We start from the raw sequence: 12943 nt of genomic DNA, 5'->3' as shown, positions 1-12943 counted from the left end.
ACAAAGAACTGAGGCTTAACGGATAGAAACGAGTCACCATCAGCTCTGGTACAGATGAGATACCGGGGCGAATATGTGTCACTGTCATTCATTGCCTTTCGTTCCTCCCATGGTGTGGCCAGGGATGGGAACGATTTGGGGTCATAAATGAGCCCTCGAACGCTTAGAGACTGCTGGTGGCTGGCCACCAGCAAGAGATGATGTGCCACGCTTCATTGCGTGTCATCCACCCTGATGCCACCTACTCCGACCAAGGGCCCTCCCTCCCCATGGGCGCCACCCAGCCACAGCAAGGGCCACCTGGCAGGATGGCCATTGCCGGGAGTCCCGATGCCCCAGGAAGATGGGCATCTACTCCTTGGCATACATGGGGAGTAAACGGCGCAGGCATCAGTAGAGCGATCCCTGTGTTGTCAGGGGGCTACAACCAACAGGGTACATGGTGGCCCCACCACAACGGATTGGCTACCGTGCTGGATCTTAGGTGCAAAAATGTATGAGGTCGTCGTCGCAGCGAAAAGCAACACTGCACAGTGCAGCGTGGAAATCGCACCCATGGACGTATCCTCGCCCAAGAGATAGAAAATGAGCTGGACACCATTGCAACGACGAGAAAGCCAGCTAAAGGTCTCAATGCACGACAGATACAGTGCACCATGTAAGGCGCCCTTCCCCAATTGGCTTGCTCTTCGGAACAATTTAGAAAGATGGAGGTCAAACCCGAGAGGGGACCATCACTTAAGGCCGAAACATTTGAGACTCCTTTTAGTCGCCTCTTACAACAGGCAGGAATACCGCGGGCCTATTCTAACCCCCGAACCCGCAGGGGGGATGTATGACTGTTAATGGGTGGCTACAGAAAGGACAGTTGGGTGCAAGATCACCACTCAACAAGTGGCGGTGACTAAAGCTGCAGTGCTCTACTTGCAGCTGAGCTAACATTACTTCCTCAGGGTGAGACGGCCGGGAGGAAGTCGACCAGGCTGTTGGGAGAGGTTTGACTTCTCTGAGTTTGTTCCCATGAAGGGAGCACCAATGGTCATGCCAAAGTGACGTGATACACCGACAGAGAAAAGTACGAATATCTTGTGAGGGAACAGAGTAACAGGCGGGCCGACCAAGATGGACTGTGGCCTTCACTGCAGCAACAGCAGCATCATTCCCAGGCACACCAACATGGCCACCAACCCACATGAACATCCAAGAACAAATGGAGGCTCCTGGATCCGTTGAACGAGGGGGTGGATTGGATCCGGATCATCCGGACTCTGAAGGGTACTGAGGGAGTCAGAACAGATCACACAGCGAGTGAGCTGGTGCCTCCGGATGTAGTGAACAGCATGATAGAGGGCAAAAAGTTCTGCGGTAAAATTGTGCACTGGTCGAGAAACTGGTATTGAAACCTATCATTGCCAACGATATAAGCACAGCCAACAATGTGGGCGGACCTGGAACCATCAGTGTACAAAAATATGCTATCGGCAAGTTGGGGGCAAAGTTCGAGAAATTTGCAGCGATAGGTCAGCTCAGGAGTCGAATTCTTCGAAAACGAGCTGAGGTCAAAATGAACACAAACCTGTGCCTGAGGCCAAGGTGGTGAAGGGCTCTCACCCATTCGGAAAGTGTCAGGAAGTGTGAACTACAGCTGCTGAAGCAGGTGACGAAAGCAGACACCTGGAGGTCGCAGAGAAGAAACATACACCTCGTATTGGCAGTCAAGAGTGTAAAAAAAAAGGGTCAAAGGTTGGGTGGCCTGGCATGGAAGAAAGCCGACACGCATACCTACTGAGTAGGATGTCGCGCCAGTACGACAGCATAGTTCACTGGCTTCTGTGTAGAGACTCTCAACTGGGTTAGTACACAAGGCACCAGTGGCGAGACGGATCCCCAAATGCTGTATTGCATTTAGACAGTGTAAGATAGACGGGTGTGCACAGGAGTAGACAATGCATCCATAATCCAACTGGGAGTGGACAAGAGATCGATATATACAGAGGACAGCTCCCCAAGAGGCACCACTCAATACACGAAGGACACTGAGGGACCGGGTGCAGTGTGCAGCCAGGTAGGACACGTGGGGAGACTAACTGAGTTTCCTATTGAATGTAAGCCCTACAAACTTCGTTGCATCCATGAACAGGAGAGCATTTTAACCCAGTTGCAAGGACGGTGGAAGAAACGCCTTGTACCGCCAGAAGTTGACGCAAACGGATTTGGTAGCAGAAAGGTGGAAACCATTTGTAACACTCCACGAATAGAGACAGTTCAGACATGGCTGAAGACAGCATTGCGGGAGACATGTCCGCTGCAATAAATAGCAAAGTCGTCAATGAAAAGAGAGCTGGAAATGCCAGCTGGAAGGCAGTCCAGAATTGGGCTGATGGCTACGGCGAAGAGGACGACACTCAGTACGGAGCCCTGAGGCACCCCGTTCTCCTGTGAAAAGGTGTGGGATAAGGAGGAACCCACACGTACCCATAAAACTCTGGTCTGTTAAAAATTCCCGGATGAAAGTGGGAAGATGACCGCAAAGGCCCAATGTGTGCATAGTACGTAGAATGCCTGTCCACCAACAGGTATCATAGGCTTTCTCCAAATCAAAGAATATGGCCACTGTTTGTTGCTTCTGCAGAAAATTATTCATGATGAACTTCGACAGGGTGATGAGATGATCAACCACTGAGCGGTGCTTTAGGAACCCACACTGAGCATTAGTGAGAAGATGCGTGTGACTCCAGCCACCACACTAATCGACCACTGATCACACATTCCATCACCTTACAAATGCTGTCAGTAACGGAAATTGCATGATAGCTGGAAGGAAGAGATTTATCTTTACCAGGCTTAGGTAGGGGAACAATAGTAGCTTCACGCCAAAGCAAGGGAAATACACCATCAGTCCAAATACGGTTGTAGGTATCGAGGAGAAAGCGTTTTCCTGTAGGAGGAAGATTCTGCAGCATGAGAACGTGGATTGTATCGGGCTCAGGAGCAGAAGACCTGGATGAGGAGAGAGCACGCTCGAGCTCCCTCATAGTAAAGGGAGTATTGTAGCATTCTCAGTTCAAAGAGAGAAAGAGATTGCACGAGCCTCCTCCACCTGTTTCTGAGGAAGGAAGGCAGGATGGTAGCAGGTGGAGCTTGAAATCTCCACAGAGAACCGGCCCAAAGTGTTGGAAACATCAACTGGGTCGACTATGATGTTTCCCACCAGAGTCAGACCAGGGATTGGGGAGTGGGTGATAGTCCCGGAAAGCCGGCGCATACGACCCCAAACAAGAGAGGATGGAGCAAAACTGTTGAACGAGCTGGTGAAGGAAACCCAGCATGCTTTCTTGCTTTCCTTAATAGTGCGATAGCACTGCGCACGTAGTTGCTTGTAGTGGATGCAGTTCGTTAACATAGGATGATGGTGCAAGAGAAAACGCGCAAATCGTCGGGCACGAATCACATTGCTGGACTCCACAGTTCACCAAGGGACCGGGACCCGATGGGGAGATGTAGTAGTACGAGGATAGAGGATTCGGCAGCCAAGAAAATAACGTCCATGAGGTGCTCGACCTATCACAGATGGGAAATGGCCGTTCGTCAAAGACTGCCAAGGAGGAATATAGCCTCCAGTCAGCAAGAGAGAATTTCCATTGAGCGGGCCGCTGTGGCGGGGTGTGATTGTACAGGTGAGTCACACAAGGGAAGTGGTCACTCGAGGAAGTATGGGAAAGAGCATACCACTCGAGACGCCGAGCGAGCTGGGCGGAGCAGATCGAGAGATCTAAATGGGAATATGTGCACATGTAATCAGAGAGAAACATGACTCCGCAGGTGTTGAGGCACACAAGATTAAGATGATTAAGAAGATCTGCCAAAAGAAAACCTCTCGGGCAGGCAACAGGCGAGCCCCAAAGAGGCTGATGGGCATTGGTGTCAACGAGGAGCAGAAAGGGTGGGTGAGAAGTCCTGGGCTGCAAATTTATAAATCAACTGCCAAATAACTACCTCAAGCCACACTGAAATGTGTGGCAGCCCCAGTATCTAAGAGGCAGAGGTAGAACTGAGACAATAAATTTTCAACATCTCTGACTCTGCCAATAAGCACAGTGGCATGGGCATTAAAATCTCCCAAGAGTAGGAAAGGTTTAGGGAGTTGATAAATCAGTGCAGCTAATACATTCAGGGGTACTGCACCGTCTGGAGGAAGATATACATTGCAGACAGTTATTTCCTACATCGTCCGTATTCTGACAGCCATAGCTTCCAGAGGGGTTTCAAGGGGCACAGTTTCACTACAGACTGAGTTTAGGACATAAACATGAACTCCACCTGACACACTATTATAGTCGCTACGATTCCTTTAATATCCCTTACATCCGCGTAGGGCAGGGGTCCACACTGCCAGGGACCAGGTTTCCTGGAGGGCAATGCAGCAAGCAGGTGTAAAGCTTAACAGTTGCTGTAGCTCAGCCAGACGGCGGAAAAAACCGCCACAATTCCACTGGAGAATGACATTGTGAGACTGTGAAGGCATGGAACATTCAATGAGGCAGTTTACGCCTCAGAGTCACCTGCTGCCACCGATTTATTGCCTGAGCAGTCTATATCCATTGTTTCTGATGGTCTGGCGAGATCTAGATCCTCAGCGGATGCCAAAATCTCCATCCAACCCTCAGACGCAGAGCTTGTAGGTAGCAGTGGTGTGGGTGCCACCGCAATTTCCTTGGTCTTAGGGGTTTTCTTTTTGGATTTCTCTCGCTGCTCCATGGGATTCCCTTGCTGGGAGGACTTCACTAGCTCAGTCTCCAGTACTGAGGATGAGCGTGAGACTGGGAAGGCATGGAATATATGGATCATTCAATGAGGCAGTTTATGCCTCAGAGTCACCTGCAGCCACCAACTTTTTGTTGAGCAGTTTATATCCATTGTGTCTGAGGGTCCGGAGAGATCCAGGTCCTCAGTGGATGCCAGACTTATGCTTCTCTGGCTCAGAAGTGGGGGACTGGTGTCCCCGATGGTTGGGAGGAGGGGGTAGGGGGGGTAGGGTAGGGGGTTTGTTGCTCCTGCAGTAGGTGGTGCCTCCCACCATCAAGGGGACAGGTGTAGTCTCCCAGCCAGTTCTGAGAAGCAACAGGAATTTGAAGAATAGATGGGGCGACAACTGTTCTTGTAGCAGCGGCCTATGAGGTTGTCACAGCCACAGGATGTAGATGCTCAAATTTCCTCTTAATCTCGGTGTAGATCAGTCGGTTCAGGGTCTTATATTCCATGATTTTCCTCTCTTTCTGTAAAATCCTACAGTTTGGTGACCAACTGGTGCACAGCTTGTCGTCAGACTGCAAAAGAAGATACTGTTTTTATCAAAACTGACCCAGAGCGCATTTTGGATAAGCCCTCCACCTCCCCAAACGTGTCCTCCAAATGTTCCATAAAAAACTGTGGCTTCATGGACATGAAAGATTCCCCATCAACTCTCGTACATACGAGGTACCGGGGTGAATAAGCTTCACTGCCATCCTTAGCCTTGTGTTCCTCCCATGGTGTGGCCAGGGAGGGGAACGACTTGGGGTCATATTTCTTAGCATTGAAGTTAGACTTTGCCCGCTTAGGGACTGCTGGCGGCAGACCACCAGAGATGACGTACTACGCTTCATGTCATCCGCCCTGATGCCACCCACTCCGACCAGGGGCCCTCCCCATGGGTGCCACACAGCCGCAGCAAAGGCCACCTGGCAGGATGGCCAATGCTGGGAGTCCCAATGCCCCAGGGTGATGGGCATCTGCTCCTTGACATACATGGGGAGTTAACGGCACAGGCTTCAGCAGAGCAATTCCAGTGTTGTCAGGGGGCTACAACCAACAGGGTACATGGCAGACCCACCCCAATGGACTGACTACCGAGCTGGATATGAAGTGCAAACAAGTCCATGGTCATCGTCAGCACAGAAAGTGACACTGCAAAGTGCATGGTGGAGAATGCACCCAGGAAGGTGTCCTCGCCCAAGAGATGGAGATTGAGTGGGATTGCAATGTGACAACAAGGAAGTGGGCTAAAGATCTCAATGCACGATAGACACGATGCACCATGTACGGTGCCCTTCACCAATTGGCTCGCTCTTTGGGAAAATTTTGAAGAATGGAGGTCAAACCCTACAGGGGACCATCACATAAAGGCCGAAACATGTGACTCCTTTTAGTCGCCTCTTATGACAGGCAGGAATACCTCAGGCCTATTCTAACCCCCGGAACTGCAGGGGTCTTCTGTTCATTTACTGTCTTTGGGTTATTTTGATATACAAATGTTTTAATTGCACTGCAAAGTAAACGGTCGATTGGAGAGATCTGGTGAGTGTGGGGCCAGAGACTTTTCATAATTACTCTGTCTCCAGAGATTTCATTATAAGTCATACGAACTGATGTGCTATACAAGCAATAATGTTGTCTTGGTGCAAAAATAAATGATTGATCTCATTTTTGTTTCAGCAGGGCAATAAATGGATAAATTATCTGGGAACAATAGATATTGAAAGTGACAGAAGTATCGATAAAGATCGGCCCTGTAATACGCACTTATGTTATGGAAAAACATACACCAATTTCCTCTGCATGCAATGGTATTTCTCTTAAGCTATGTGAATATTCTGATTAATCAAATCAGATATTTGAATGCCTGTCAGCGAAACAATGCCTGATCAGTTAAAAATGTTCGATCTGAAACACCAACTCCATGTCTATATATGAAGGTAGTATCTGTTTCCGAAAGAACGGATACCACTGATGACCGTGCAGTTTCTCTAGAATGAAATGATAATTAAATTGACACCCTAGCCGCAAACAGGCATTGATATACATAATTGGTGACATGTTGAAAATGTGTGATCCGACCAGGACTCGAACCCGAGATCTCCTGCTTACATAGCAGATGCTCTATCCATCTGAGCCACTGACGGCACAGAGGAGAGTGTGCCTGCAGGGACTTACCCCTTGCACACTCCCCATGAGACCCACATTCCCAACATGCCCACACTACTACATTCCTAGTGCACCTAATAGATGTTTGCCCATCACACTCATACTCGTGGCAGATTAATCTAGCAAGTCCCGTACGAGTTGGGGCACAGCATGTGCGTTTGTACAAGAAGGTCAATGGCCATTAATATAATTAGTTAAAATATGGCTACCCAGCCACTGACCACCTTGTGCGAACGCATACGCTATGCTCCAAATCGTACAGGACTTGGTAGATTAATCTGCCGCGAGTAATGTGTCACGGGGAAACATCTATTAGGTGCACTATGAATGTAGTAATGTGGACATGTTGGGAATGTGGGTCTCATGGCAGTGTGCAAGGGTAAGTCACTGCAGGCGCACTATCCTCTGTGCCCTTGGTGGCTCAGATGGATAGAGCATCTGCCATATAAGCAGGAGATCCCGGGTTCGAGTCCTGGTCGGGGCACACATTTTCAACACGTCCCCAATGATGTATATCAATGCCTGTTTGCAGCTAGGGTGTCGATTTAATCATCATTTAACTCCATGTCTGTTGACAAACTGCTGAAGCCATTCATGATACTCAATTCAATCCACACTGTCAATACATAGTAATCGTTGCACAGCATAATTTCATATGGGTACATCCCCAGTTCTTTGGTTACAGCCTTATGTGCTGTCATACAAGAGACTTTAGCTTACTGCCATAATCTCCTCACCGATTTTGTTGGACTCTGAAACATGACATCTGAAATGTGGTAAAGCCTCCATTCTCTAAAACTGTAGGCCTACCAGTTCATGGTCCATAACGAATTAAATCTGTTGTCTGGAATTTGCGAATTAAACCATGTACAGTGTCATGATGTGGACACCTTGAAATGTGAATCTAAACTGTTGCCTTACATGCTCCATAAAGTTTCCTCCTGCACAGAAAACCTCTTCCACTAAAAACTCTCTCTCTGAAGTAATACCATTCTCAGTAGACCAAACTTACACAAGAACTAGACAATAACACAACTAACTGCCGCAATGTCCAAGTAACACTACTACCGCTGTCCTACCACTGTATGTCCACTGATGCCACAGAACATTTGCAGGCGAGACTTGAATGTGCTTCCAACCTCACATGCCCTGCGATGAGAGGCATGCGAGGCTCACTGCTGGAGAGAGGCTTTGCACATGCATCATACTAGCTGTTGGGGATTGCATACACCAGGAGTGGTCACAGTGGTGACATGTTGTAGGGTATATACTCCTGATATATGCAATCCATGACTTGTAGTAATTAAGTGGGCTCTACAATATGTGGCCCAAGGAATGAAAGAACTGTTTTGGTTTGTAGTGGACCTAAAGATGATTAAGTGCTATGCTGAAAGTAGTAGTTTGAAATAAATTTCTTTGATGATAAGGCGGTGATGGTTTGTTTCCTTTATTTATCTGTGTTGGTGGTGGAATTAAAATATTATGTCCAAGGGGTTGGTGAAGTGGTTAGATTCTGCAATAAACTTGCTCCTATTTATGTCTATTATGAAATATGTTAGCAGTGTGCCAAGCTTAGATGGGCAACAACAAACCACCCACGAAGGTGCTAAGCATATTTACGTCAATCATGAGACATGGAAGCATGTTACCAGGTTTTGACGGGCAACAAGATACTGCTCAAGAAAATGCTGAGCATATGGAGCATTATTAATCTCACTTGGAACTGTTAATGAGTAAAAGTCTCACTTGGAGCAAATCAACAGTGTAGTAATGTGTTAAAAAGTGTCAATTACACTAACATTTCACATGATGCCAATGATTAGGTTGAATGGACAAGGTGATGCACAAGACTAGAGAGCAGCTGTCAGAAGTGAGATACTCAACAGTAATGGTGTTCCTAAGAAACTGTTTTTGTCAGTACATATTCTGCAAGTACTAGTCTGTAGATATTTCTATTGTGTGGAACAGGATACGGTAATGTAAGCCAATGTGCCTACTGAAAAAACAAATAAATTTCTAACATTTGCTTTACGAGAAGCACAAGAAAACAAATATTGTTAAGGATACATTACAAATCAAATTTGAGCCCTTACATACAATGACGCCTCACCACAGTACTGTGGATCTTTTTTTTGTGTGTATGAACAGGACTATGGATTTAATAATGAATGGCAATACTACAGAAGTCATGACAAGACTTAGGGGAAGGGCACCAGCTATCCTTAAGTATTTGAACTCCAAAGTAGTTTTTTTTTTATTGTCAATGACTCTCCGCTTACACATTTTTAACCAGTTAAAAAACAACACACACTTTTTTTCATTTAAATGCACAACTGATGCACCAGAAAAATGTCAGTAACTGACTAGGGCTATGTTATTAAAAATAATAAAAAATATTAACACTGTAATGGAACTGTTTATCATGTAGGCCTATATTAATAGCCTCATACACAGTATTAATAATAAACTTAAACTTTTGTATATGATGCTCTTATTTATAATGACATGTTATTAGCATAAACCTGCACAAATATCAAGCCATATTTTACTAAGATTGCCAACTTGTTTTAATTTTTGATATGTAAAATTGTGTGCATCAAAAAATTCAAAAACATATCTTGTAACTTCACTATCAATATGTCACAACTGGGATCAGTCAATTTACATACATAACTGAATGGTTCAAATGGCTCTGAGCACTATGGGACTTAACTGCCGAGGTCATCGGTCCCCTAGAACTTAGAACTACTTAAACCTAACTAACCTAAGGACATCACACACATCCATGCCCGAGGCAGGATTCGAACCTGCGACCGTAGCGGTCGCGCAGGTCCAGACTGTAGCGCCTAGAACCGCTCGGTCACTCCGGCCGGCTCATACATAACGGAGTGTAACAATTTATGGAGTGTCAAAACGAACAACACTTACACTAAGTAACAGGTAAAGCAGAGGGCAGAGTTCAGTTAACTGGAAAAACATTCACTCTACAAAGTTTGTCTAAAAACCATTCATACAATTCAACCCAAAAAGTTTGTAGGCCCCATACCAAATAGGACTAGCAGGAGATATTGAATGTTTATAAGGAACAGCAGAATAAACGGTCACATATTTGTTTGAATCATGGAAGAGCTTAAGAGAAATGTTGAAAAACATGAGCAGATGCTTAAAGAAAGATGCTCACTATGACACAAAAGTCTATTTAGATAATTAAGAATGAGTAGTAACCCCTTGCACTCTGTAATGTAGAGACAAGGTGCCCCTGCATGCTCTTATTTAAATTGCTGCTGAGGCAAGTTTGGAAGGATAGGAATAGAAGGAAAGATGGAGTGGTGATAAACTACATTTGACAATCCATATAAATTCAGGTGGGAGGGTCAAGTGTACCTTGACACAGATGTTTTTGAAGGTAACACGTGTCACAATTCAAGACCAAGTAAGAAACTAATAATTTTTTGTTTTGTTTAAATTATAATTCCTAGCCCAACATACAGACCCGAGATGATGCCTCAAATACCATTGTGCACATTCAGTTTTTGGGAAAAATTTTAAAAGGCCTGGAATAGTTCCAAATATTTTGTGCATTTTTTTTTTTAATTTGAAAGATGATCGATCTATGATGAAAATGATATTCTTGATTTGGAAATGTGTGTCCAAGTTCTCTTGATGTAGCTTTCTGATTCTTTTTTTTTTTTTAATTAATTTTGTTCTTCAGCATACCAATCCCATTCCTCATTTCTTTCTTTTTTCTGTTAATCAGTACCATATGGCACTACATTCCCTCAAAAGGAGACTATCACTTTTCAGTTTAACAAGTTTTATAGATAATGTCCATTTTTTACTTCAGTAGCTAATTTCTTTGTTGTAATTATTTATCACTAACTTCCTTATTGTAGGGTCTTATAGAAAATCTTGAGATCCTCCAGATGAACTCAACAAATGGTCAAGATGACCTAATAAAGAAGCTCATTTCAATATGACCAGATCTTTTAAGTAGGTTATATAGGTCAGGTTGAAAGGTGACAGTATGTATGAGAGTTGGTGTAGCCAATAAATGTGATGTCACAGTAACAATAAATTTTTATTTATTTTTATTATTAGGCCTATTATTATTATTATTATTTTACAAATATAGATTTCAGTAAGTGGTTTACATCTACAATTTTGTTGTCAAAGACCAGAGCTGACTAGCAATACTGGTAGGTTCACGTTTCAGAGAGACAAACATTTCAGGTGCCAAAAGTTGTAAAACAACTCCGTAAGAAAAAACTAGAGCTCACCCCTCTTTAGCATGGTCCAAACAACATAAATTTGTATCTTAGAAGTCATTTCCTGTCTGTTAGCAACTGGGTTATAAATACTTATAATATAAGCAGTATAAAGTATTATAGTACTAGAATTAGTTCAAATTCACACTATGCAGTTAACAATTCTATATCAAAAAGCATAATGGTTCTTTGACAGTGAGTGTTCAGCAACATACACCATGCATTAAGTATGGTGAGAAAAATGACTTTATACAACATACTTAAAAAAGCATAAATATGATAACTTACACTGCAACATTGGGGTATCAGTCACACCAACTGTGATTCTTTTAGTGCAATGTAGCACAGCCTCGCTAAGAATGATGCGGTGTCCCAGGTGCAGTCGGTCAAAGGTTCCTCCAAGAACAACATTATCATACACCTTTAATGTCTTATTATTCATAATATTATGCTGTGATGTTTTAACGTAGAAATTATCTCTTGGGCTCTCAACCTCTTCGTCTTCTTTATCATTTGTGCTCGTATCGTTTAAAGTAACTATTTCACATGATTGTGTTACATTTGATAAACAGGATTTCACAAATCGATGCACTTCATCATTATTATATGTACGGTCAAAAAAGACAACTTCGATTTTTTTTCTTGTACTTATACTGGACAACAATGGATCTCTGAACGCAGAAAGAAGCACTCTCACATCCAAATTATGGTTTGAAACAGCTGTCTGTGAATATAATTTTATAACTGTTTGACTGTGGTGGGGTGGCGTCAAAAAGGTTTCATTTTTCTGTGAGCTACTTGGAACGAGGTTGCTACGGCTGGGCGTGAACTGCACATAAAGTGTATTCTGCACGTGTTTTTGAATAACTGGTAAAAAACGTCTGATCCTACTTGGATTGCTTACCACAAACAAGCCAGTTTTACCCATTTTCCACGGCACTTAACAGCAACACAAAAGCATTACTGTATACAGTTTAGCACCAAACTACAAAATCGAATAATTCAACTCTGTCGCTAGTCTTCACTTAGCGAGATTGACTACGAAATAAATAAATACTACTCTGCTGCTTTGTCATTTTCGTCAGAGAAAATTTTGTATCCACTTTTATTTCTAAGATTAACTATCTGTCTTTGTTATCTTTAATCTTTGAATTATTACACAGTACACACATACATCACGCAACATGCACGAGTCATTTGTTTAAGCGGACGATTTAAAACGCGTCCCAATGCTGATACAGAAAAATTGAATTTAATGGCTTTTCAGAAGTATATAGAAGCAAATGTTGACAGCTTATTTAACTACGCAAATTTCGTTGATGTGGGGATGAAGGCTGATTTTCGGTATGTCTACTTTGCGATGTTAGACACATCCTATTTCGTATGTTTCGTTTCGAAAGAAATCACAAACATGTGAATTGATGAAGAACTAGATAGATGGTGGATGAACAATAGACATTTTGAAAATATTATCACTTGATGCCAATTTTCAGTTTTCTGATATTGTGTGTTTGAACAGTAACATCATAAATAATTATAATAACAACAATAATTTTATTCTCATTAGGCCATTATAGTAAGAGATAACGTCAAACATGCACTATAATAGAGCTGATAATGAAAAGAACCAACAGGCTAGTTATTAACATTGTAGTTTTATGTTACAGTTGGCCAATTTCTTTAAATCGTGGAGTGGGTGGGCTGCCAAACAGTCT

At 43.7% G+C, this 12943-nt stretch overlaps 1 protein-coding gene and 1 non-coding gene across 3 annotated transcripts in view; one reads left to right on the top strand and one right to left on the bottom strand.

Annotated features, from left to right (window-relative positions):
* Positions 1-12356, bottom strand: part of LOC124789539 (bifunctional coenzyme A synthase) — a 148509-nt gene extending 136153 nt beyond the window's left edge. For both annotated transcript variants that reach the window (XM_047256935.1, XM_047256934.1), the window contains exon 1: positions 11517-12356. In XM_047256935.1, the coding sequence (XP_047112891.1) occupies positions 11517-12156 (640 nt within the window). In that variant the 5' untranslated portion in view covers positions 12157-12356. The remainder of the gene's footprint in view (positions 1-11516) is intronic.
* On the top strand, positions 7373-7447 carry Trnai-uau. The gene has a single exon. It is a non-coding gene; the product is annotated as a tRNA-Ile (tRNA).
* Positions 12357-12943: the final 587 nt, after the last annotated feature.

Source organism: Schistocerca piceifrons, chromosome 3 (assembly GCF_021461385.2).
Source record: "Schistocerca piceifrons isolate TAMUIC-IGC-003096 chromosome 3, iqSchPice1.1, whole genome shotgun sequence".
NCBI classification, from domain to species: domain Eukaryota; kingdom Metazoa; phylum Arthropoda; class Insecta; order Orthoptera; family Acrididae; genus Schistocerca; species Schistocerca piceifrons.
Note: the sequence above shows the minus strand (reverse complement) of the source record. Positions and strands in the feature narration are given on the sequence as shown.